The 27,689-nt window shown below is 41.7% G+C and overlaps 1 protein-coding gene across 1 annotated transcript in view; it reads left to right on the forward strand.

The window, feature by feature from the left end:
* SEZ6 (seizure related 6 homolog) overlaps positions 1 to 27,689 on the forward strand; it is a 481,362-nt gene that overhangs the window by 431,092 nt on the left and 22,581 nt on the right. Inside the window, exons 5-11 of the mRNA XM_075263749.1 lie at positions 1,704 to 1,889; positions 9,346 to 9,514; positions 10,730 to 10,896; positions 12,316 to 12,510; positions 12,723 to 12,861; positions 20,420 to 20,616; positions 20,804 to 20,998. Coding sequence (XP_075119850.1) covers positions 1,704 to 1,889; positions 9,346 to 9,514; positions 10,730 to 10,896; positions 12,316 to 12,510; positions 12,723 to 12,861; positions 20,420 to 20,616; positions 20,804 to 20,998 — 1,248 coding nt within the window. The remainder of the gene's footprint in view (positions 1 to 1,703; positions 1,890 to 9,345; positions 9,515 to 10,729; positions 10,897 to 12,315; positions 12,511 to 12,722; positions 12,862 to 20,419; positions 20,617 to 20,803; positions 20,999 to 27,689) is intronic.

The following is a 27,689-nucleotide window of genomic DNA, read 5'->3' on the forward strand; positions in this document are numbered from 1 at the left end:
CTATACAAAGATAGAAAAAGCTTGATGGACTGAAACATTGTTGCTTAGGTGATAATAAGATCCCATTTTTTGGCAGTTCTGCCTCATTTTTTTTTTTTTTACCAGTGGAGGTTCTCTGGAACTGGAATTAGGCCGGGGGCCCAAATGGTGTAAACACTGCGGCATTCTACAGTGCCTGCAAAGTGTATGGGATTCTAGCTAATCCCATCCACACATTGCGGGAAAATATGTGCAGAGGACATGTTGTGATTTACAAAACCATTGTGGTTTTGGATATCTTAGCATGTCAGTTATACCTTTGGTGGTTTCCTTATAGATATAATGGAAGTAGAAAGCGCTGTGGGAAGAAACATTACCACCACAGGTTTACCTGCAGTGCTTTTTTGCTGCGGCTCAATATGTGGGGCCTTATCCTTAAGGAGGAATTGAAACCCCTTTCCATACTTTACAGTGATGCAGGGGTGTAACTTAAGTAGGTGCAGAGGTTGCAGTTGCACTGGGGCCCAGGAGCCTTAGGGGGCCCATAAGCACTGGTATCAGTATTTAGATTGCAGCTTCCATCTGGCCCATAAACCAAGGAGACTCACAGATTACCCTAACCACACTAAGGTGGATTAACCTCCTTTAGCTCCCATAACCATCGCTATCAAGAATTCGCTGTAGGGATGAGGTTGGGGGCCCTGACAAAAGATTGCATCGGAGTCCATAAGACTTTAGTTACGCCACTACTGTGCTGCAAGGTTTTTGTATTAGATGCCTCTATAGATAGACTTGTGCCTCTTCTTTCTAAACAACACCTCCTTTCCGTCTAGGCGTGCCCCATTCTCGAATATAGAGTCCATAATTCTGGCAAATTTAATCTAGTAAATCTCTCTCGGTGTATTCGTTTTTCCTAGTGTGTTCCTTAAAATAGAAAGCAATACAAAGGCAGTGCAGTAATATAACATGGCAGAAATCGTAAAAGATTTGCTGTGCGCTGCATTTTATGAGTATAGATGTAGCTATTCCTAGTAACTTTGTTTCCTCTGAAGTACAGAGAAGACCCAGAGATACATCCTCATATTATGAATTTATTGTCGCTTCCTCCAGAAGTGTAAGTAAAAAATTAATCCATCTCGTCCTCATTATAGGTACATGTGTTTGCCTGAGATTTGCATTCCTGCTTTGTTTAGCACACTCTGCAGATATAATAAAGAGAGATATATCACTGCGAGGCAATTACTGCGTGAATAACGCTCCACATTTACTCTTCTTTCCCTGGCAATCCCTGTGTGACATCTCTCCCCTCCTGGTATCTGGTGTGCTTTGTGGAGGAGTGCCACAGATACAGAGCAAGTATTTTATGGGTCCCATTAGGAAAGCAGCACAGCTAATTTATCAAGCTGGGAGTTAATGAGTGGTGCCAAGCGCCCAGTCCAGGAAATCCATTGCAAGATGGAGATGGGGCATTATAACTTTATTTCACCCGATCCATCACTCAGGCAGGAGAACCTCTGAGCTACGCAAGCCTTGTAATCGTCAGTGTTGCCTGTGACCCATAGATGACTATGGATTAGCCCATAATAATCCCACATGGACAAATAATGTGCAAGGATTTATTACACTGTCTTTAAGTCATCAAATCTTCAGTGCTCAACAACATCCTGAGATGTCCGGACAGTCAATATTCCTCTTCTAATTCAGTTACAATTCTGTCTTTGCAGCCTACGTCTTGAGCTGTGGATTCCCACAAAGACCTGCTTATGGCGATGTATCTGTCACCAGCTTGCACCCTGGAGGAGAAGCATATTTCTACTGTAACACGGGTTATCAATTACACGGTCCACATGTCTTAACCTGTCTTAATGCAACACGGCCATTTTGGAGTAGTCGAGCTCCTCAATGTATAGGTAAGAAATGTCTGGGGATCAAGCATATGTCATAATAAAAGTATGTACTCATTGCTATTTATCATAACGTGCAAATAAAATTAGGTTTCATTTTTAAAATCTTTCTCACCAATGTTGAACACTTGAAAGTTTTTCCAGTCTTAAAAAAATTCTGTGCAAATGGTTTCCACGTAGTAAGATTTGTCACTTCCTAATATACTGTCTATACCTTAGAGTTCCCGGATGAAGATAGTCTCATATAAAGCCATATGATCATACTTGTACTTGTGTGATGTCCCATATACTCAATATAAGGTTAGGGTATGTATGGATATGTCACTAGAGATGGGTAAACCAATTAAGTAAGCCGGGTTCAACCCAAATGTTCCAAATTACAATTCATCTAGGACAAAAAAAAGGCCGCCTCCATATGTATTGCACAGTGAAAATACAGAACACACACGTGCCTGTGAGCCTTGTGATATTCTAGAATCCCCTGACTCTCAGCCAATAGTCAGCGGTAGGTGGACACCATAAAGTGCTGATGTCATTTACAGTATATAAGGTTCTGTGCGCAGCAAAATAAGGCATTTCAGTGATGATGGAAGTAGGGCATGGATGTGTTATTCATCACTGCATAATCCAAAGTAATTAATCAGTTTGTCCATGCACAAATGGACAACTCTTTTAACTTTTAAATCAGCCGGGGCATTGAAAAAATAAAATAAAAATTCATACTCACCTGTCCCCGATGCTCTGGTGTTTTCCTGGCATATCCCAATTCTACTGCTGAACGGGTCTCTTCTGGAGTTCCACTGAAGCCGCTGATTGCACATGGCCGCTGAGGCCAATCAGCAAATGGCATACGATTTCACTACCTGTGAAATCAGGGGTCATGTTCCTGAGGCCGATGATTGGCCTCAGTGGTCACGTGACTGCTGAGACCAATCAGCGACTTCAGTGGAACTCTGGAAGAGACTCGGGAGAAGCTACCAAAGCAGAAGGACCAGGACGCGCAATGAGGATAACGGAGCATCGGGGAAAGGTGAGTATGGGCTCAGTTAGTTAGTAAGGGCTAGTAGTGAGCGGGCTGGCTAAGGAAACAAAGAGGGGGTGTGAGGAAGGAAGTGAGAGACGGAGGGGGAGGTAGTGTGAGTCATCTCTGAGTGAAGAGCAATGCATCATGGTAGTTGTAGGATAAAACAATAGTAAGTTACCCATGTAAACAAATGCTGGGGATCCTAGGAGCTCCCAGAGAAACCCAGGAATCACTCAGAACACTGCTAAAGGTATTTGGGTGCACTTATTAACCCATTAATAGCACTAGCAGATCTTTCTGTTAAAACCAATTTTTGCTCATATGTTACATTGAAGACATCTTGTGCTGCTCGTGGGTCCACTGACCCATTTAATTTATCTAGTGAGCCCAGGCTGCAAAACTGACCAGTATAGGACCTGTCCTGAGTTTTGCTTTGGGCTTGCTGCCGAATACACATGACAGTGATAATACATGGGGGCATGTGTATGTGACCACTGAGATGAATGGGTCAGAGTCATGTGCATAGAGCCTTAAGGAAGACATTGCTAAGAATTTACTACAGCAATTCTTCATCTATTGATCTGATGGTTGTGATGTAGAGGTAAAGCACACTAAGTATCTAGCACATGCTATAATAAATGTATACAGTCATTGAATACATTCTTCCAGCTGATGAGGATAAGGTCTCGTGATTGCTTAGTGTACTTCTTACTGCCATTGTGAAGATTTCAAAGACTGGTGACAAGTCATAAAGAACAAGCCATGCTCTGTGGTTCAGTGCTCCAGCACACTCCAGACTCGGGAAACTAAGAAGACAAATACTTATGTAATCAATTACTGTCTGTCATTTGCAATTAGTTTGGATTTTTTTTGGATGTTACAGCAGAGTTTATATTGATCGCTGGTAAGAGCACTTGGAAAACCCTATTAAGAGTACATCATGTTAGGAAGCAAACGTGAAAAATGTAAAATGTATTCTTCAGTTACACAAGTGGCATGAATGGTGGTAAATTCTTCTGTAATGTATAGGTATATCACTTATGGTGTACAGAAAACATAATTTGTCTTGTAGTCTTATCTTCTATGTGTGCGTTTGCTGTGTGAGTCACATTCACAAAATCAGTTCATGGATCTTTATTTTAGCCATATATAAATATAGTATATATCTATATGGTCAGTATGGTGGCTCAGTGGTTAGCAATGACACCTTGGAGTATTTGAGTCCAGCCAAGGACAACATTTGCATGAAGTTTGTAAGTGCTCACCGTGTTTGTGTGGGTTTGCTCCGTGTACCCTGGCTTCCCCCCATACTCCAAAGACATACTGATATGGAAATTAGATTGTGAGTCGCTATATATATATATATATATATATATATATATATATATATATATATAAATAGATAGGGGGAACTCTAGAATAATGGTCCCCTCTACCCCGAAGACCCTGATCGACTGACTGACCAACCAACGACCCTACCTCACGCATTCCTGCACACACTATTAAGCCCCATAGTGGCCCCTGCACACAGTATTATGCCCTATAGTGTCCCCTGCGCACAATATTAATCCCTATAGTGGCCCCTGCACAAAGTATTATGCCCCACAGTGGCCTCTGCATAAAGTATTATGCTGCATAGTGGCCCCTGCACATGGTATTATGCCCCATTGTGGCCACCCATGTACAATTATTATACTCTGGGGACTTTTCAGACTCCAGAGTATAATGATCGGTGACCCAGGGGAGGATACAAACATAAAAAACAATTTTAATTACCTCTCCCTGGCTCCGGCACACTCCCTGCAGATGTTGGACATTTCCAATGATGTACGGGACGTGACGAGAGCAGGGGCTTGCATCGCGACGCATAAGGACGCAAGCCCAGGCCCATGTGACATCTGGGACATCACCAAGTAGGCCTGAAGCCTTCCGGAGCCAGGAGAGGTAAGTAAGAGTGTTTTATATGTTCCAAATTCCGCTTTGGATTATTGAGGCTTTGATTTCCTTATACCAGAACGCTGAAAGACAGTTTGTAACATATTCCAACATATTCCGCAGCGCTGTACAATTTGTAGGGTTCAAGTACAGACAAAAAGATACATTACAAAGAAATAGTCATTTCACACAATGGAAATGAGGGCCCTGGTCACAAGAGCTTACAATCTATGAGGTAGAGGCGTTAAAAAAGAGGTAACTTAGTCTGAGTGTTGACCCACCAATCTCTCCGATACTTATAGTACAGGTGACCACCTGCTTGCATCATGATTAAATGCATTTCTAATAGGCTACATAGAACATTTTATGAAGGGGATTTATGAAGCATGTCAAAATTGTGGTATTATATAGATTTTTGTGACTTTTTGGGTCTTTGTGCATAAAAAGTTTGCAACGTTATATTTTTATACCACTCGTTCCACTTCTGAGAAGTTGGTAGGACACTGGGCATGTTTAGCCTGTCAACTTGATGTATGTCAAATTCATCAAATGCAACTTTTTAAAAGAGTTGTTTCAATCTCACTTCTGAAGGAGTTGGCGTAGAATGTGGAGTATCATCTCAGGATGGAAGTGCTAGACCTATAGATGGGCCAAATGTATCAAACACTGTGCGATTATTTTGATAAATTTGGAGCATTATGGCAGCTTAGCCTCCAGCAAAACGGCCTGAAAAAGTTCTCTCATTATAAGTCTCACCCTCTCACCATAATTTTTTGACAATGGCATATGTTATAGGATGAAAATGGAGAGGATAGTTAGTGAGAATTGCACAAAATTTACTACAAGGTTCATACTATTGGAAATTTGGATTCCTTCTCACATCTGCTACGTGTCAGCTGCCGTGTATTTGCTCCACTTGCAGTATTGGCAACTAGGGTTGAGCGATCAGGATTGGAAAAGATCGGATTGCGATCGGTGATCGAGTAAATTTCACGATTGAGATCAGAATTCCGATCCCGATCTTTTCCGGCGAGATCGAGGTTGGAGGTTATCTTAAGATTGGCTCAACCCCACTTACGTATATATCATTAATGGGGTTGAGCGATCGGGATCGGGTAAGATCGGATCCCGATCGTCGATTGAGCAAATTTCACGATCGGGATCAGCTGGAAAATGATTGAAAATCGTTTTTTAAAAACAATCCTGAAATCTCAAGATCGGCTCAACCCTATTGGCAACTTTTTTTTTAACTTTTAGCATTGAAAACCTAAATCTAATATAATTCATCTACTATTTTAGTTCACATTAACAACATGAAATCAGATGAATGTCACAAATTTTTTGCACAAATTGGACACAATTTTGGCACAATTTTAGAAGCCACTTTTTAGCTTTGTCAAATCAAAATAATAGTAAATGTCCTTTATTTTCAGTATAAACATGGCCATAATCTTAGGTCTTATCTTCTGTTCCAGATGTATTCCATGAAACTGTCCATTGCCCTATAAATGTGCCCCATTACTGTTCACTTGACACCTAATGGTTGACAATGTTAATAATAAAAAGCTGATGGGTTGCTGGCACGGATACTAGATGTGCACTGACAAGCCGGTGACTGCTACATCTGTAAAGTCTTGTATTAGGAGAATAGTAATGTAACTTCTCTATGATATTTCTCTTGCATTACATAACTCATTTTGACAGTCTTCTATTATGGAAATGTTACTTGTCAAATAAAATGTAATCTCTAAGCTGTCCATGCACTTCTAAGGTTTCCATATTATTCTATACTTATAACAGTACTGTATTATTCATGGGTGGTTTTTGAGGTTTTCCCATGAACTTAATCTTTATATTTGTAGACAATTTAAAGTTCAACATTTTTGCAAAAATCTAAATTATTAAAATGTTTTAGAGTTTTACAGATTTTTTCCGACCAAAGAATATGACCATGAATCAGGATCTTTCTATAGTCTGGCACTTGTCACAAACCCAGCCATGATTTCCTTATTGTGGCCAGGTTATCTTCTCATACATGTATTGTCCTTGTCTCATAACCTGTCCACAATAAGGAAATCATGGCTAGGATTCTCACAAGTTCCAGATCATAGAAAGCTCCTGTATTCATGGTCGTATCCATTGACCGTCACCACTAAGATGGTTAGAGAAAATCTTTAAAATTCTGCAACATTTTTAATTATTTATAGTTACAAAATTTTTATTTTGTACAAATCTAAATATGGTTATGTTCATGGGGTAACCCCCTTAATCTTTATGTTTGTATGACATGTGACATGTTAAACATTAGAGTGTTTGCTACATATAGTTGGTTTGCAATAACCTTGGTAATCCACTCTTTTCTGTATATCTATAAATATGTATTGTAGCTACCCAGAAAGCCTTGAACACACATGGTTAAGCCTAATAATCATGACCTACATTATAGTATTTATTGTTTACTACCACAAGTGATCTTCGCTTTCCTACCTTACACATCAGTTGTCAGCTCTCGGAGCTCCGACATAACCCGTTACCTGCTAATTAGTACCTTGCAACACAATGAGATGAAACATGGATTTCTGCCTCAAGAACAATATGAAATATCTGAGCATGCTATAATGTTAGACAGATTTTTTGGGTTGTACAGAAGGAGTTTTGGCAGCGATGCTTAACCTTTTAATAAACTTCACGTAAATTAATAGTACAACATATATATATTGTCAGGGTCTGGGGTTGCTAGGTGGGGTGGCATAGACACACAAGTACAGTTTCTTTTAGTCCAAAACAAAGGTAGAGTTTTATTTTCACTCAAAAAAGGTAGTGCTGCAACAAAAGGAAACAATACAAAAATAAATACCTGCCCGGCTAGGCTCTAACTAAAAATAGAATAGGTTACCTCACCTAGAATAACAGAAATCAAAAGCCAGTAGAATCACTCAGGACACAGCTCCAAAAATATGACCTCTCTGTCAGCTCTCCAGCCAAACTCTGCCCAAGTGTTGCTGCTGGAGCTGGCTTCTTAAGACTCCTTGACGAGGAGACTCTCTGCAGCTAATTCGCTGCCGGAACACCCCCAAAGTGTGGACTGGAGGGGGGTGAAATGACAGGTCCCACTACCAACCTACCTGCCATTCCTAAAAATCCAGCCCAGAATTTACCAAAATGCTCAGCAGACAAAAGTTGTCTGCTGAGAACAGACATTCCTGGAGTTTTCTCATCTCACCCAACTGAGTAGTCTGGGTGAGATGTACACCCCCTCCATTACCTGACCAGCCATCGGCTTACAATATACAATATATATATACATATATATATATATATATATATATATATATATATATATATATATACGTAACACTATTTCTGGTCATATTATATTCTGCATTTTTATCTTCTCCTTTTTAGATCTTTCCTCGGCAGACTTTAAAGAGGACCTTTCACTACCTGGGGCACATGCGGTGTAATACACCACTAGAAAGCTAACAGTGCGCTGAATTCAACACACTATCAGCTTTCCTGTTCTGTGCCCCTGGTGAAGAGCTATCAGTGCCGTAGCCCTTCACTGTCAGAAGGATGCTTCTGACAGTCAGTCAGGAACACCCTTCCTCACAGCAGTGTCTATTGCGCTGTACTGTGAGAGGGAGAGTTCCTTACCACCCAGCCATGAACGCCCCTCCCCTCCCCCGTACTCATCTATGAACGTGTATTATCAAGGAGGGGAGGGAGGCGTTCCTCACCGCTCTCATAGTACAGTGCAATAGTGCATACTAGGTGCTATGATGTCTCCCATAGACAGCACACAGAAAGTAGAGGTGAATCTACTCCATAGCTCTCCCTCACACTCAGAGCCTGCAACAAGACCATATAAGGCATCACATAGAAGAACTGACCTCTGTTGTTATTAATAAAGTACTTGATGTGAGATAGAAAGCAGTCTCTTCTGTGCCTCTATCTTTCTTCGCTCACTGGGCTTTTGCTCACTTCTCTCTCCATAGACTTCTATTGTAAGCAGTTTTATGACACTTCTGAGAGCTTGTCTCCTTCTAGTTCTAGCGACATGGAATTTAGCAGATATTCTGCTTTGAAGTTTATTGGTAGGGGACAGGAAAGGAGCCTGGTAAGTGTAGAAAGATGGAGTATTACAAAGTTTCTTATATTCATTTGTACTATTGATTTATGCAAAGTCTGTTGAAAACTTAGTGACCTTTCAAGGAAAGTACAGTATAAGCCTCGGGTAGATATCCAAAGTGGTACTGTGTGTGTGTGTGTGTGTGTGTGTGTGTGAAGCTGCTTAGTTGAATGAGGAGAGCCTTTAGCACACCCAAAATCTAAACATTTAGCTTTGATTAAAACTTCCGACTCCTCTCCGCTCCACAAGGACTACGTCTATGCATGCTAACATTGTGGCAAACAATCACTAATACATTTCATTCCCTAAATATAAAAATGAAATTCTCTGCAAGATATATTTCTAACTCTTCAACCTCTCAATCTTCTATTCAGCTGCCTGTGGAGGTCTCATAAAAAATATCACTACCGGACGCCTGGTGTCACCCAACTTCCCAGGAAACTACAGCAATAACCTAACCTGCCATTGGGTCCTAGAGGCTCCTCCAGCACAACGCCTTCATCTACATTTTGAGAAAGTCTCCCTGGCTGAGGATGATGACAGGTAAGCCCAGTGGCGTACCAAGTGACTTGTGGGCCTGGGTGCAAACATTTGTTTGGGTCCCCCCCAGAGTATAATAATAGGAGGCCCAGGGAAGGTGAATCAAAATAATAAACACTATACTCACCTTGCCTCGCCTTTCCTGAACATCCTGGCTCTGGCTTTCTGCAGCATCTTCGGCATCTTCCTATCGTCTCTGCTGAGGCCTGTGATTGGTCCTCAGCGGTCACGTGGGGGCGCACTGACGTCATTACGCCACTGCGCCCCATGTGACCACTGGGGCCCGATCACAGTCCTCAGTCACAAGTCGGAAGAGGACGGCAAGCTGAGGAGAGGTGAGTATATCTATTTATTATTTTAAGTCCCCTCCCCTGGCTAGTATCTATTGAAAAGAGACCTGGTGACATGCCGAGGCCCCTTTTCATTTACAATTTGTATAGTGGTCAGGGAACCAGGCTTTCTCCGACCACTGTCATAGTGGTACCAGGCCCCGGCCATCTCTAGCAGGCGCGGGCCCTGTACCTTGTCAGGCCTGGTCACAATCGCACTCCCTGCAACTACGATCGTTACGCCCCTGGGTAAACCTATTGTGCCAAGCTTGGTATATCCATGGACAATTGCAAAATGCTATTTCTGAAAAATGTTTTGACATTATATTGAGAAACTTTACTATGATATTATTAACAATTATTGATCAAAAGATTTTATATTCTAAAGAAAAGTGACTTATGTAAAATACAGTAATGGCTCGGGGGAATATACATGCAGTTGCGCTTGGATACATAAATTGCATCTGGAAGTTGGTGGTAACCATGGCAAACAGGTTTAGCGGATACAATTGCTTTCATTGTAAAGAAATATTTTGCCTCTGTGAGTTCTTTTCTGTACCTCAATACCCAACAGAAGATCACATTCAGATTACAGTACTTTCTAAGAAAACCAGACAGAAACTCAGTAGAGCTCAAGATCAATATTGTAAAACACAGTACTCGGAGCATACATCTCAAGAAATCTAGATTGCTGCCCGCTACAGAGCTGGATCAATAGTTTAAAACACGGTTTTACTACTTAAAATAATGTTCTAATAGGCAAAAGTTGGAATTAAAGTTACCGTAAATTTCTTCTTTCTTTCATGCTTATTCTGTGTTTGTTCACTTCACGCTGCTAACTTGAGAATACGTATCGACAGTGCGATAATGTCTCCTGTTTGCCCCGCAGGCTCATCATACGAGATGGAAATACCATTGACTCCCCGCCTGTGTATGACTCCTATGAAGTGGAATATCTTCCAATTGAAGGTTTACTTAGCACAGCTCAACACTTTTTTATAGAACTAACAACTGATAGCAGCGGCAGCTCTACGGGGGTGGCGCTCCGTTATCAAGGTACTGCTACCTTATTTTTTGGCCTTAAGTCTTTTTTTACCCTACCATATTCTTGTATTTGTAATTCCGTTTTCCAGAGAGCAATGTTACACATAGCCAGATAGTTTGTACACAGGTACAGCCTATGGGACGAATATTAGATGTACAAGTGATCTGTGTGACCAACCCAATTCCAATAGTTACACAATGTGTACCTTCATATTGGTGCTGCAACATGGTGTTCCCGGCCGAAGCATGGCCACACCCCAGTGGGACCGCCAATGCTTTCTCTTACATGTGAAACACTCTTAGTTATGGGTTACTTCTAATAGCTGACTGTACAGTATAACCACTAACTGAATCTTGTCCTGGTAATGGGACCCTGCTACATTTCTGTCTTGTGTACGTCAGTGCCTAAGTGAAGATCTAGGTAAAAATATATAGCACAAGAAATTACACAGTAACTCATAATCCAAAGGTAACAAATATTACATGAAGCATGGTCCTATTGACAGATTGCTGCCATGTAACGCCTTACAGCAGGGGTCCCCAACCACCAGTCCATGGACCAGGACCAGGCCATTGGGTTTTTTTTGCTGGTCCAGTGGGCTGGCCTCAGTCTTAGCTGGATCCTTTGCGCTAGGTCACATTGCTATAGTAACGCTAAAGTATCGGGTAGTGTGGCATCCTGTAGCTGCTAAGAATGCCACGCTGTTCGATAGTTTATACATTACCATAGCAATCTGGCCTTGCACAAAGTATCCAGCCTTGTTGTCTAGCGATTCGCCATGCCAGATGCTCATGTTACGCTTACCTGCCCTAAAGAGCATCCCGGGAGAGAGTCTTCCCATCCACATGGTGGAGCCTGCCTATAACTCCGCCCCCATTTGACCAAAGCCCTGCCCCTCCCTCACCCCACCCTGCCTGGCCATGGAAAAATGGTCTCGCTTGAAGCTGGTCCCTGGTGAAAAAACAGTTGGGGACCATTGCCTTACAGAACAGACTCTTAGGCACTCTATGACCCACCATATGGTGTTTAGTACAGCGCCAGAGTGCAGAAATATTCACCCCTATAAACAATGTTTCCAGGTGACCAAGAAGTCCATCAGGGTCCCACCATCAATCACAAAAAGAGGGTTCCCATGCCCCATATGAATGGAGTGGCAAGTTGAGAATGCACATGACTGCAGAAGAGAAGCTGAGCACAGGGCTTGGCTTTCTCTGCCAGTAAGGAGTAAAGCGCATGCGCAGTCTGCCACTCCAATCATTGAGGGAGCACAGACCCCCCCCCCCCCATTCTCGTGATCAGATTCTCCTGGTCAGACCCCCACTTGACTTTACCTAAATTTAGACTCTATCTATCACAATTGACTGTAGCCATTGTACTTTTTACAAACAAAAATGCACAGCGTAAAAAGAATGTTTTTTTTTCCTCTGCAGCCTATGAGCAAGGCCACTGCTATGAACCTTTTGTAAAATATGGCAACTTTACAAGTAGTGATCCAACCTTTGTTGTTGGAAGTATTGTGGAGTTCACTTGTGATCCTGGATACACATTGGAGCAAGGATCTACCATCATTGAATGCCAAGATTCTGGAGATCCACAGTGGAATGAGACAGAACCTGCTTGCAGAGGTGACATCTAACTCCAACTATAGACAATACTTTCAATCTTAATATGAATATGATTATTTGTAGCAATTCTGGTTAATGGTAGAGTTCTTAGATTTCTTAAAAAATATATAAATAATAAATTCATCAATAAAATGTACTAATACTATTACATTGAATGTAGGCCATTATATCAGGGGAGAAAGCCAACTATATAACTCTTCTTTTATCATTAGCTGTCTGCAGTGGGGAGATCACAGACTCCGCTGGAGTGGTTCTGTCACCCAACTGGCCAGAAGCTTATGGTAAGGGGCAGGATTGCATTTGGGGTATCCACGTAGAGGAGGAGAAGAGAATCCTTTTGGACATACAAGTGTAAGTGTGTTTCTATGTCATATGCATCTTTGTCATTAATACTTCAATGTATCCCAAATAAGAAGCAAATTTGCATATAGCCTGTCCTATGTCTCTCAATAGCATGTTATAAACAAATCTTATAGAGACTGATCCTGTAACCTTACTCCCTCTCATCTATCACCTCCACCAACTCCAACTCTTTGTACTCTTCAATAGGCAACGCTCCATTGATTCTGGCACAGTTGGAGTTTTTTCTCTAGCCCCCTACCATTCCTGAGTAATTACTTATGCAACTTTCATCACAATCATACTCTCTACTGTCAGGTGGGCAGTCCTTAGGAGGAGCACACAACTATAGGGCATGTGCCCTGAAGCTGAGGTGTACTCAAAGAACTGTCTGCACATTGACTGCACAACTGCAAGGAGTATAGGGGTAGGGGGAGTATAAAGTTTTTTTACTTTTATTGCGGACACGGATGCAGGGAAGGCTGTTAGTTATTGAATGACACCCATCACTGGACTCTTTAGCCCGGAATGAACAAACATTCAGACCAATACATAACAGGGTGCAATAAATCATAATACATCTGTTCCCACAAAACTATGTATCGATCTGCTCAGTTCCTTATTGTGAGGCCCACTGCCTCCAAAATGGACTGCATTTTCAATGTAACAGGTTCCCTTTAACTATACATTCTCTGTAGTTGCAAACACTAATGTACAGTATATATTACAGCTCCATCCGTATGTTGTACAAAGATTTGTAAACTCGATTATCAGCTCCTAAACCAATGAACTAAATGTAAAGCAATGTCTGACTACAGTTTTTAGTGCTAAACATACATTAATAAAGCTCACTTATAGGGAATCTGTCATGTTGAACATACCATCTGATCTGAAGACAGCAGGATTTGGAGTCACCCTGTTCTAAAACCATCTGTGCACTAAAAAGAAAAACTTTATACTTACCCTGCAAATGACTCCCTGTTCCAGCACAGTTCTATCAGGAGAGTGCACTCAAGGTTTGGCGTATGCGCAGTGAAGCCAGAGTGTACATCCCCGGCTTCACTGAAGAACTGCATAGGTGCTGGGAACACCAGAGATGAGTACAATGAAACTCAGCAGACTTTTCGCAAGGAAAGCAACAAGGTGTATTTTTTAAAGGTGTGAATGGTTTTAAAACATGGCTATTTGGGACACTAAACCCCTGGTCCATAAGGACTTCTGGATGGGGGTTTATAGTCTCAAATCAATCTAACAGGTTCATTTTAAAGAGGACCCTTTAACACTCCTGCAAAATCCAATTCTTTCTGGCATAGTTATAATATTTTCTGTAGCCCCCACCATTCCTGAGCAATTGGTGCTGTTAGTATTAGTTGGGCTGTGCTACATGTAGTGTTGTAGTGAGGATGCAGGTCTTCTGGAATAAGTCCACTATGAGATGGTTACTCTTGTAGATCAGAACACTTTATTCCATGCTCCATCATGGCTCCCTGTCTAACAACCCCTCCCCCTCAGCTCAGCTCCTCCTCCATTACTACCTCACTGTTGCTAGGCAGACAAAGCAGAATAAGTAAGCAGAACAGAACATACAGAACATACTTAGAACAACATCACACTACATATGCTAATTCATTCTACCTTGTCATTTCATATTCATTGATATTTTATTAGGGTCAGTATCTGAGGGATCCCATTTTTGGGCGAGGTTCCAGTCAGGGCACACACTGTTTAGGGCATTGTCCCTTGTCCCTTGTCTAGGGTCAACACAGTCCCTTTCAAACCAAATATAGGGACTCATTTTGATATATTACATTATCCTGGCCTGTTGCTGCTTTACTGTAAGGGCTTGTTCACACGGGGGGCGGTGGGGCGGATTTTGACCATATTTTAACTCGAGGAGCCAAATCAAAATATGGCCAAAACCCGCCTGCCACGATGTCACGGTCACGGCTTCCCCCACCCCGGAGTCGGCTCAAATGAATGGGCCGACACCAGAGGCTGCGGCTGCCAGGCGGAAGCCGTGGCTCAGCAAACCGTGGAATCCGCCTGAAGAAAGAGCAGCTCGCTTCTTTTTTAAAATAGAACGCTAGTGGCCTCCATAGACCACCATTGTAAAAGGGTGGATTATGACGTGGATTCCGCTGTCAAAATCCGCCCCTTTGGCCCCGTGTGAACTAGCCCTAAGACTCATTGGTTTTATTTCATTGGTGGACCGCCGTGTCCCCTTCTTTTGCAGGTGTGGTCTAGGAGTGTAATGGTTGCTTTCCCATACAGTCTGACCCTTGTGGGACTTTTTTAATGTTTATGGTGTTTAAATTTTAACCAATAATAGTAAAAGTTATGTTTTAGACACTTTTTGTTCTTTTTGGAATTGTATGTTTAGTGGGCTGAACATTTGCTTCCACGTACTAAGTGGGGCTCTTTTTCTGGATTTATTATGGTTTACAGTCTCAAATCAATCTAGGTTTTCTTTAAAGAGGACCCTTCAACACTCCCACAAAATCCAACTCTTTCTGGCACAGTTGCAATATGTTCTGTAGCCCCTACCATTCCTGAGCAATTGATGCTGTAAGTATTAGTATCCAATACGCTAATTCGGCCATATAATTGGGTGATCCTGGGCTAGACCAGATAGTCTATATTATATATCAACTTCCTGAACTCATCTTTCACTGTAACATTATGCTCATATTTCGAATAGTATTTTCTAGGTGACAGGTTCTCTTTAACATCTACATTAGGTCTACGGAAATTAATAACTTAAGAAAAAAACCTACCTACGTAACATGAGTCGTCAAGGTAAAGACTGACATGTAGATTGTTCATTGAGTGGATTATACTGTAGTTAAAGTTTTGTCTCTATGGGCTCATTCACACGGTGTAACGTGCCGCGTGATGTGGCACGTGTACGCCGCGGGACCCTTTGCGTGCCATACACGCTCCCATTGATTTCAATGGGAGCGGGGATCGTATGCGCCGCGCTAGTTTGCGGCCGTGCATTTATTCACTGCTGCAAACTAGTGCAGCGCATACGATCCCCGCTCCCATTGAAATCAATGTGCATGTACGGCACGCAAAGGGTCCCGCGGCGTACACGTGCCACATCACGCGGCACATTACACCGTGTGAACGAGCCCAACGAGTGATTCAAGCTATAGGTGTATTAGGTGCAATATCAGCAATATGGGAAGAAGAGAATGAGTTCTTAAACTCAACTGGATGCCTTTCTTGAAGAGAACAATATTACGGGTTATGGACTCTAGATTTTAAGGACATGTTGATCCAGGGTTTTTATACTGACTGCCAGATTGGAGTCGGAAGGAATTTTTCCCCCTGAAATTGGGCAATTGGCATAAACCTCATGGGGATCAACACTGTAGGGGACTGTAGGGTTATAGGTTGGACTTGATGGACTGATGTCTTCATCCAACCTCATCTACTATGTAACTAGTAAAGAAGGTTAAGGCTTTGTTCACAAATGTGTCAAATTCTCTGTTAGAATAATTTGTCTCAGTGTCTACCTAAAATGACCAGACGAAAAAATCCTGCATCCACATTAGAAACAATGGACACCCAACAGATTCCATTATTGTCAATAAGGACCAATGTACTTTGTATATGTCCACTGTTTTAGCATTCCACCTCTGGCTCTCAAATAGACCAAAACATGGACAGCTTGACGCTAATGTGAACCTATCATGAGAGGGCATGAATCTATTCTAGGTCCTGTCAGCTGGTGGCCTCTTTGGGTTTTCTGGTGCATGGGGTACTTTGTGGACTTTGTACAAAATCAAACCCAACAAGAAGTAGCCATATTGCACAATGCCAGTAGCTCAGTGTGTTCAGTCAGGAAAATTAATTGTCTCTGCTGGAAAACATAAGTTGGAGACTGTATAGGAATATATTTTATGAGCACTGCCTGGTGATTAATCTGGATGTTCTCTGCCCATATTCTTTGGCCCTCGATGCCTATTTTCTTCCAGGGAATGGCTGTTGAGGAAGAAAACGGTTTCTGTGAGATTATTAATATACTTTCTTGCTCTGTTGGTTAATTAATATTCCCTCATTTGCATATCTCTCTTTTTCTCTGTCTTGCCTGGAGTTGTCATTTCTAAACATATGATCGTAATAAACGATCCCGCTCTGTTTTTCCACCAGTGGCTGTCAGCAAAATTAATCTTCTGCGCCACACTCGGAAACCAGTGTACCCTCTACCATATCACAGCTTTTACAGAAAGCTCAGATCCCAGCTTGTGACGTGCTTGATGTGGCGTGCCAATTTTCACTGACTAGATAGCGAGTTTTTACATCATACGAGAATGTAAGAACTAGGAAGGTTACGGAAAAATAGGTTTAATTACATTTTCGCCTATTTTCTATATAGTAGTTCTGGTGTAATATCAATTTTTTTTCTGCACTTCGCACGACTTGTAAAAATCATGAACCAGAGAGAATGAAATAATTATGTTTTTTTATATTATTATAATATTTTTGCTGTGTAGGAGACTGTTAAATGCAGTTTATTGGCGTGTTATGTATTAACTGTCGCAACACAACGTCCGCTTTTGGACATCATTGAGGGTGTTGAAATTTTAATACTAGAATTTTTGCATTTCTTTTACAACTAAAGAAGCTTTGGAATGAAATTTGTATTATAAAAATATATTGTATTTGCATTTTTTTTAGATCTAGATCAATTCTGGACTGGGATCGCTTCTTATTTCCAATCTGATTTCTATAACTATGTCCACAGAAGTTTATGCTTCTAATAAAGTTGTTCTTCTTTTATATCCATTTTTATAAGAATAATTCTGAATTTAAAAAAAAACCAGTGGCAATTTTTATCACCTTATTTTACATTACTTGGCTTAGTTCTGAATTATTATTGATAGGCTTATAGTATACATGACCTGGTCTACATGTATGGGACCTTGATGGCACTTGGCAGCACTGTAAGTGACCGTCTGCTTCACCCCAAGTGTGAGAAGGAATGCTATCGCAAGTCCTTCCTTCCAACCGCGATCAGGCTGTATAATCTACATCAGACCAAGCGAAGATCACTCCGTACAGAAAACTAAATGAATATGATTATGAAGTCTTCCTTCTTTCTCCTCTGTTCCTTAGCGGCTATGGACTCCTAGTACATCTTCTCTTCTCAGCTTATGTGTGCCTACGTCTGTATTATATTACTGTGTATTATCCTGTATCTGAATTACTATGCTGCTGTAACATGCTGAAATTTCCCCACTGTGGGACTACTAAAGGACTATCTTATCTTATCTATGAGGATATATACTAATAAAATAGCCCTGATGAAAAAGATATGAAGAACTTCATTGATAGATATATAAAGCACAAATATCTATGCAAAGTACAAAGACATCTGAACTGAATCTCCATTTAGTGAGGGATTTGTTCCTTCTATGTCCCTTGGGCCAAGTCTATATCAAAGACAGCTGTTGTAGAGAACAGATACATACTGTATGTATCAGTGGCATAACTAGGAATGGCGGGGCCCCGTGGCAAACCTTTGACATGGTGCCCCCCCGACCAACACCGAAGACCCCGACCGACCCCGCCCCCCCCCCCTCCGCATTCTTGCGCGCACTATTATTGCCCATAGTTGCCCCTGCACACAGCATTATACCCCATAGTGGCCCCTTCACTCAGTATTATGCTCCATTGTGTACACCCATTAACAATTATTATGCTCCGGGGTCTTTTCAGACCCCAGAGAATAATAATCGGGGGATACAAACATAAACACTGTTACTTACCTATCATTGCACTCCCCGCTGTTGGCTATCTTCAATGATGTCAGGGACGTCATGTGACAGGGGGCCTGTGTCGCGACGCATAAGGATGCAGGCCCCGGTCATGTAACGTCTGAGACGTCACACAAGTAGGCCCCGAAGCCTTTGCGGAGCGTGAAGACGTAAGTAACACTGTTTGTTATGTTCATTTACCTCTCCCGGGCCTCCAATTGTTATACTCGGGGGGTTGAAAAGACCCCCGAGTATAATAATGATGTTTGCGGGGCCCGCGGAGTCACATACCGATCCCGGCCTCTGCCAGGATAGGTAAGTAAGTAGGGCCTGGAGTTGCTCCAGCCGGTAACGGCCTATTTAAAAAAAAATGCAGCAGTAGCAGCTGTCGCCGGACCCCCTAATGCCCCGGGCCCTGTGGCAGCTGCCTCCGCTGCTTCCCCAGTAGTAACGCCACTGGTATATATCATGTCATACATTACAAGGTCTTTGATGCAGCCACCCAAAGTTGCATTGAAAATGGACATGAAAACACAGTCAGGATTGGGATATTTATTCCATAAATCTGTGTTTTTAAGCAATGATATCCCCTAGCCTCATTTTCTCTATATCTTACACAGCCCCGTATACCATACACAGTAACATTCAGTGAGCGGCAGGAACAGCTCTCAATACAGAAACAAGGGGAAGAACAAAAAGATTCAGGATTTCACAGAAAGGAGACAAAATGTGTTAATAAAGTATATTACAAAATGTATTAATGACACAAATACTGCCAGAAAATCACAAGTTGACCGAAAGTTTAGTTACACTTTAAGAGCGCAATGGCTGTAATACATTAATATGGTCACTACTTTTTCAGCAAACGTTGCATAAATCATCCATAGAAGTGAATGTAAAAAAATTATGATATATATTGCTAAAGAAAAAAAACTTTAAAAAAAAAAATGTCATTCACTCTGAATTTGATCTTACAAGAACTAGATAGACAGAAGGTCCCAGAGATGTCATAATATGGCTCACAATAGAAGTCTATGGAAAGGATGGGGAGGAGGAATGAGCAGGAGTGGAGTGATCGAAGAGAAGCAGAGGCGTATAAGAGACTGCAGGCAGGGAAATAGGACATTTTCTCTTTTTACCCATATTGCTTAATGTAAATCAGTAGAGGTAAGTACTCTGCTCTATAATGTGCTACATGATCTTGCTGCAGGTTCTGAGATTCTTCTCCTCTTGCTGTGTGTCGTCTATGGGAGACAAGTGAAAATTAGAGAAAGAGTCTGATACAAATGAAGACACATAATGGCTAATAATAGGGTTATGCCTCATGGACACACTGTGATTTGGTAAAAGGTTTGCTTAAAGGGGAACCAGATGAATATCAGATTAGCAGGGTCTGACATCCAGGATCCCCACAGATCAGCTGTTCCATTGAGTGCTGCTTCTACTTTACAAGCCATGTTGTATCATGTCCATCAGTCACATGGTGTGTTTGCCGCTCAGCCCCATTAAAGTGAATAGGGCTGATCTACAATGGCACAGCTGCTAATAGACAATGTATGGCACTGTGATTGATAAGTAGTAAAAAGGCAGCACCGCTCATCCAATCCATTGTGGAGTCTTCAGATGCCATGTGTCGGACCTCTACCAATCTGCTATTGATGACCTATACATCTTAATATGTTAATTATGTAAACCTATTTAGGTTTACACCCTGTTAACTATTACATTCCCATGTTGTGATGATGTATTTATTAAAGGTTGTTCCTGAGTATTGATCATCTATTTTTTATTTTCTCATTTCTCAATAGCCTTAATGTTGGCAAGAATGATGTTCTGACTTTTTATGATGGTGATGACTTGACAGCCCGTGTCCTAGGTCGATACACGGGGACTCACAATCGCTTCAAAATCTATACATCAATGGCAGATGTCATCGTCCAGTTCCAGACAGATCCCGGCAGTAATGTCTTTGGTTACCAGCAAGGTTTCATCATTAATTTTTTTGGTGAGTTGCTGGTTGGTGTATAAGCAATAATCTATGACATCCATCTCAGTGTCCAAAGCGCCTAATAGAGATATCAAGCATAACCTTAAGCCAATATTCTTAGGGTTTATCCTACAACACTTGACCACCATTAAATGTATCTACGGAAGAAGTTCTGCTCATTTCTGTTATCTTACCGTATTTGCAGAAGTCCCAAGGAATGATACTTGTCCAGAATTACCAGAAATTCCCAATGGCTGGAAGACCACATCTCAGTCAGAGCTTGTCCATGGCACTGTTGTCACCTACCAGTGTTATCCAGGATACGAGATTGCAGGATCTGAGCTTCTCATGTGTCAGTGGGACCTTACATGGAGTGGAGACCTTCCATCATGTGAAAGGGGTAAGAATTGAGGCCGGACCACCATATTCACATATCTATCTGTTACGATAAATCATTTGATATTTTTGATCATTTGCTTTGATTTTAGTTTTTAGTTTTGGTTATTTTTAGCTGTACATCAGCAGTATATTATACAAGGTTATGTTCAGCTATTGTCAGAACTCCTATACAAGTGAATGGAGACCCACATGTGCGCAACTATCTCTCCCTTCATTGTAGTAACGAAAAGTGGCAACTTTTTTCATATTTTCCTCCCCCGCCTTCCAAAATGTATAACTTTTTTTCTGCCAACATAACTACTGTATATTCTTTACATGACAAGTGGTACTTTCATTTGGAACCATTTTGGGGTACATATAATGTTTTGATTAGCTTTTATTAACATTTTTGGGGGGTCCACGTGAAAAAAAAACCTCACAATTTTATCATTAATTTTTGTATTTTGTTTCTACAAATGGCATGATAACTTTGTCCATTGGGTCATTACGATTACGACGATACCCTATTTATATTGGTTTTATTATGTTTTATTGTCTTTACTAAAATGTCATTTTTCAAAAACGAACAGTTTTCCTGGCGTATTCTTACACCGATAACTTTTTTACTGTTTTATTGCCGAAAATATGAAAGCAAATTTAATACCAATTAGTAAAGTAAAATTAGTACCAATTTTTGCTATGGACGACTTTTTAATCACTTTTTATTGCTATTTTTGGTGAGATGACCAAAATGCATTAAAGTACACACTGCGTTATGTTGGGGGGTTTTCACGTCATTCACTGTACGGGATAAATAATGCTATTTTTTGGGGGATAGTGCAGACTTGAAGGCACATGCGGATACCTAACATGTTTGTTTACGTTAGGTTTTTTTTTTAATTAAAAAGGTGAGTGTTTTGAACTTTTTATTGTTTGCTAATTTTTTATACTTTATTTGTAACTATTTAAACTTTTTTCCTGTCCCACAAAGGTACTTGAACCTGGGATCTAGTGATCTCCAGTGCAATGTACTGCAATACATTGAATTGCAGTACATTGCGCATAGGCTCCCTATGTGCAATAGGGAAAGACAGTGAGAAGGCTGTTGCTTGGCCGCCTGGCCTCACTGGCAACCCCTAGGATCCTGCAATCTCATTGTGAGGAATCTGAAGGGTGGAAGTGGGGGTGATATTGTCCCTAAACCACCTGGATGACAAGATCACAGCGTCTGAGGAGTTAGGCCATCAATAATAGTGGGAAGGGGTTAAAGAACTTGAAGAAAGTATTGAAGACTGATCATTTTGTAGATCTTCACTTTCTTTTTTTCTTCTTCCTTATACATATTTAGATATACCTTTAAAGGGAGTCTGATGAGTCCAAAATGAATGCCAAACCACTAACTGTGCTGTGTAGGAGCCTTTAACAGAAGTAGAAAGATACATCTGTGGCCATGAACTGATGAAGCAATGCCAGAATTGCCTACAGAGGCTTGTGCTCCAGATCTCTTCTAGGATTGCAATCCCTTTAGCCTTGATAAACTGTGTCATGGCTGTGTATGGTGGTAATGCAGACCCATGCACAGGCTTTGGCTGCCTTCACACGGAGTAACGCCGGGCTTGTAAAAATCCTCATTCACAGCTGTACGCGCGAGCGCTGCGGAAGGCTCCCAGACACTTCCCATTCACTTCAATGGGAGAGCTTGTAACACTGGCTTTACGAGCGCTCCCATTCAAGTGAATGGGAAGTGTTCGGGAGCCTTCCGCAGCACTCACGTGTACGGCTGTGAATGAGGATTTTTACAAGCCTGGCGTTACTCCGTGTGAAGGCAGCCTTATATGCATAACCGTAAAAATATTATTTTCTCTGTGTTGCTTTCTTGGTTTGTAGCCACAACAGTATGTTTCTGGTCCTAATAAAGGCCCCTATATGGCACTATCATTGGATTGTGAGGCAATGTGAACTTGATAGAGTCGCTTTACATCAAGGTAAAGAGCAAGTCTAACGCCTGTACATGGCAGTATTTTGGCTCCAGTAATACAACACCAATAGGATTATTTAGTACTCTTTCTGTACCTTTATAGGACAATTCCATACATAGAATACACATATTTTTTTCTGTTTAATTTCTATTCTATTAAAACAAAATTCAACAGTTAGAAAACTCATGGCAAGCCCTGTGCAAAAGTTTTACGCAGTTAGAAGGGTTATTAGATTATTTTTGTCAATTAACAAAATAAAGTGAATGAAGAAAAGAGAAATCTAAATATCACCAGTATTTGGTGTGACCTTTGTCCTTTGGAGGAAGAGTCATGGAAATGATGACATGGCCCTGATCTCAACATCATCCAGTCTGTCTGGAATTCCATGAAGAGACAGAAGGATTGGAGCGAGCCTACATCCACAGAAGATCTGTGCTTAGTTCTCCAAGATGGCACCATCACAATTGGACTTTGAGGCTTTTCGATAACTCAACGTTGTCCTCCCGGTTAATACATGCTCCATCTGTTATTTCGGGTCTTACGCGGATCTGTTTATGTATGCCGTGACTGTGTCGAAGAGAGTGATGGATTGATATCTCAGCCGGTATGATTCATTTCCTCCTGTCACAGCACCTGACTGAGGCAATTATACAGCCATGAATTGATACTGATTGAAAACATATTTTGATTTAAATCCAGTTTAAAATGATTACCAAGATAAATCCGCCCACAGAATGAACGCAACGACCCGTGTCACGCTGCACGCGGTTGAGGAAGATACAACGTAGGAAGGAACTACTGGTTTATTTCAAGAAAGAGGACGGGAAAGAGTTAAAATCATCTTTAATGAACACATCTGTGAGTGAAAAAAAAAAGACCTGAATGAAGTTAGGATGAAAGAGAAATCTAGCAGCTAATTAGACTGCCTGAGAGCTTTAATTGGTCTCATCTAACGGAAAATATGCTTTCCACCCACCTAACCCTCCGCTACATCCCTGCGTACTCCTCCCCGTTAAAACTACTCTGCTTTCCTGTAGCAGAAAATTGCATCAAAGCAGCGCTGCCCTGGTCCACTGGAGCTACAATTACTCCAAGTTCTTTCATTTCATAGGCACTTAAGGAGTGTAGATTAACATCGGTGCCACAAGATTCCGAACATCCAATTAGATGTGTTATGTTCTTTTTCTCACTAATTATATTGTAAATTATCATTAATGTTAAGATGTTAATAATTACAATGAATAAGGCTATGTGCACACACAGGTCTATTACAGCTCTGCATTAATGGTGTATATTTCACTCCTCGAGGGGATTGGGTCATGTCAAGGTGAAATGAAGAATGATCCTGGCAAGGGATTTCGTGAAAAACTTACTCAAGATGCAATCTGATCCAATTATTTCTACTAGTGCACCCTGATCAAGAGCACCATTGCTTTTCAAGGGGTAACATTGAAGGCCACCTGCAAAGAATCTAACAGACCATGCATGCTCTACTAGGAATTCTGAGAAAGGAATATACAAATAAGTTCTCATTGATGGAAAAAGGAAAACTCACTCTAGCACTACCTTTTGAAAGGTATCTCCCAATACATCAGTGCTTGGTTATTCCCAGACAGTGTCTCTAGGTTTCATAGAAAACCAGACTTGGATCTCACCCAGATAAAATATAACCTTCTTTGTACTGATGAGGGACAATAACCCCAAAACAGTTGTCTACAGGTGGGTTTCTTTTAATTTTGGAATAGGTGTCTTGGTTTGGCTTTAATCCCAGACATTGTCTCTAGGTTTCATAGAAAACAAGGCATTGATCTATAGGGAGCTACCTTCAAAAGGGTGGTGCTAGAGTGAGTTTTCCTTCTCAATGAAGGAGAATTTTTTTCCAGAATTCCTAGAGGAATTCATGCATGGACTGTTAAACTCTACTCACTGTAAGGTGGCCAGCAAAGGGAATTTCTCCCTAACCCCTCATTCACATCTGCATTGGTATTCCATCCTGGAGAGTCGGCATGGGGACCCCCCGAACGGAATACCAAACGCAATTGCAAGTGCTGTGCAGTAAAAGCACACGGATGCCCAAATGGGGTCCTTGTGCTTGCCGTGCGCTGTCCACACAAATCATGCGGACAGGAAAGTTGATTGGAAACTACTTTCCTGTCCACATGATCCCTGCAGAGATCTGGAAGTAAGCACATGGACCCCATTATAGTCTAAGGGGATCGGTGTTTTTTTACTGCACAGCACTTGCAATTACGTTTGGTATTCCATTCGGGGGGGGGGGGTCCCCATGTTGACTCCCCTGGACGGAATACCAACACAGATGTGAACGAGGGCTAAGGAGACATAGGACTCTTTCTGACTCATGTCAATTACCTCTCACTCAGCCAAACCAGTACCCTGCTACACACTGATGGGCAAATTGAGCAATGCACACACAGTGATCGGGAACGCAGGGACAGTCATAAACCATCCCTGGGAGGTCCGGCTGTAGTAACAGCTGGTATCCCCATGTTACAGCTGCACGATTTTGTCCAGAAGCCTAACCTTGCAAGGATGTATATAGTCAACAGGCGGTCTGGAACTAGTAAATCAAATTTGAGCTAAAGTAAGAGTTGACAATTTCCTATCTGTACATTTTACGCTAGGTTCACACTAGCGTTTGGCAGTCCGTTCTGTGGATTCCGTCTTCTGCATGGAGAAGATGGAAACCTGTCAGACCGGGTCCGGCCGTGAGCGGTGGTGAAAAAAACAGTTTTGCGGCGGAGAGCATAAAACACTCACCGCCTCTCACGGCTAGACATCTTTCAAACCCATTCAAATGAATGGGTATGAAAGAGTCCTGCAGGTTTCCGTCTCCTGCCTCTGTTTTGTGCAGGAAACGGAAACCTGCAGAACGGAGACCGGGCGCAGATGTGAACGAGCCCTTAGGCTCAGAAAAACGCAGCAAAATATTCAACAAAAAAGCTGTGTTCTCACAACGTGGGGGCCTCAGCCTTAGGCTAAAGCCCCACGTTGCAGAAACTGTTTTTTTTTTGTTGCAGATTTTGCTGTGTTTTTTGAGCCGAAGCCTGGAGTAGATTGAGCAGGAGGGAGACATATAAGAAGCTTTCTATATATTTCCCGTTCCTTTTCTAGCCATTCTTGGCTTTGATGGAAAAAAAACGCAGCTAAATCTGCAACAAAAAAAGCTGCATTTTTGTAATGTGGGGCCTCAGCCTTGGTGTGATTCTATTGGGTGGTGACACTGTAACTAGATGCAATTATAGTCAAATCCAGTTCCTGGGCACCAGTGCGGTCACTTTGGTGTAAGTGTGACACCCATTAATTCCTGGCTGGGGTTTTGCGGTTACTGCACCACCAGGAACTAAAAGTGACTGAAATTAATCTGTGTTTCACTTACAGAAAACTGAAGGGCCAAGGGACTGGATGGAGCATCCAGGTACATTGTGTGTCAGCGCTTTACAGGTATGACCTTACTCTGCTCCCAGTCACATACATTACCACTAATTGTGGGTTACATATGTTACATTGCTTCTAATGGAAAAGAACATGTGTATCCAGGCAAATAGTAGTAAGCGCATGTGGCTGGGAGCGCAGTATGACAGCACCCCTATGTTGTGGTTTGTGCTATATGACTTTAGTGTAGGTGTCATCAGCTTTACAATTATTGCCCGGCACTCCGAGGACCTCATCTTTGATTTTTTTATTTAAATCGGCACGCCGAACAAAAAAGGTTGCCTACCCCTGCTCTATGAGTTTGTCTCCTGTTCTGGTGGAGAAGAGACATTCTTATTTTACAGTCATTCATTTGAATGGCCAACATGTAGTTCTACATTTCTTCTGTAGTGGGTAATGTGGGGTCAATAAAATCCACCGTTTGCTGGGGTCATTGAACTACTACGAACCCTCTTAATACAGTCTAAGTAGGAGCAGAATCTATAATAAGTATTATGTATTTCCCATATAAAATATCTGCCCTTATTATGACAAGCGTTGCATATGCCTGTGGGCAGAAATAATGAAGCTAAATAAAAACTTTACATTCCCATTCCATTTTACCAGCATTTTGTGAAAATCATTATCGTATTAGATAATTATTGTCAGTTCCAACTCTTTGACTAATGACAACATCGTAATTAGTTTGTTAAAAGAACAAAGGAGAGGAGATAGCGAGAGAGATTGATAATTAGCGCCCGCACAGATGACATCACTGACAACCTTTCAGAGATCTCAGAAACTATGGCAACGAGGTGGGGGTGTCCTTGGTGAAACATGTCCGAGATGTCAAGTATTTAACAAAGTGTATAAAACCCATGTTATGTTAAAGGATACCAAAACCGCTCTGATTAGGGATTGGTGATTAAGTCTATTCTATCTTCATGGATATATTGTACTGCTAGATACCGTATTTTTCGGACTATAAGACGCACTTTTTTTCCCCCAAATTTGGGGGAAAAGAAGGGTGCGTCTTATAGGCCGAATGTGGCGCCTGGCATCCGCTGTAATAGAGAGGCGGAAGCCGGCAAGTGATAGACGCCATTACAGGTGCCGGGGCCTGCGACATCGCTGCGCTCCTCTGCCCTGCATGAAGCCAGCAGCAGCTCCTCCGTCCCCCCGCCGCTGGCTTCATGCAGGGCAGGGCAGCGATGTCTCAGGCCCCGGCGTCTATCCCTCCCCGGCATCCGCCTCTCTAGTACAGCGGATGCCGGGTCTGCAGTCTGTATCAGCGGCCTCTTC

Source organism: Leptodactylus fuscus, chromosome 2 (assembly GCF_031893055.1).
Source record: "Leptodactylus fuscus isolate aLepFus1 chromosome 2, aLepFus1.hap2, whole genome shotgun sequence".
Taxonomy (NCBI): Eukaryota; Metazoa; Chordata; class Amphibia; order Anura; family Leptodactylidae; genus Leptodactylus; species Leptodactylus fuscus.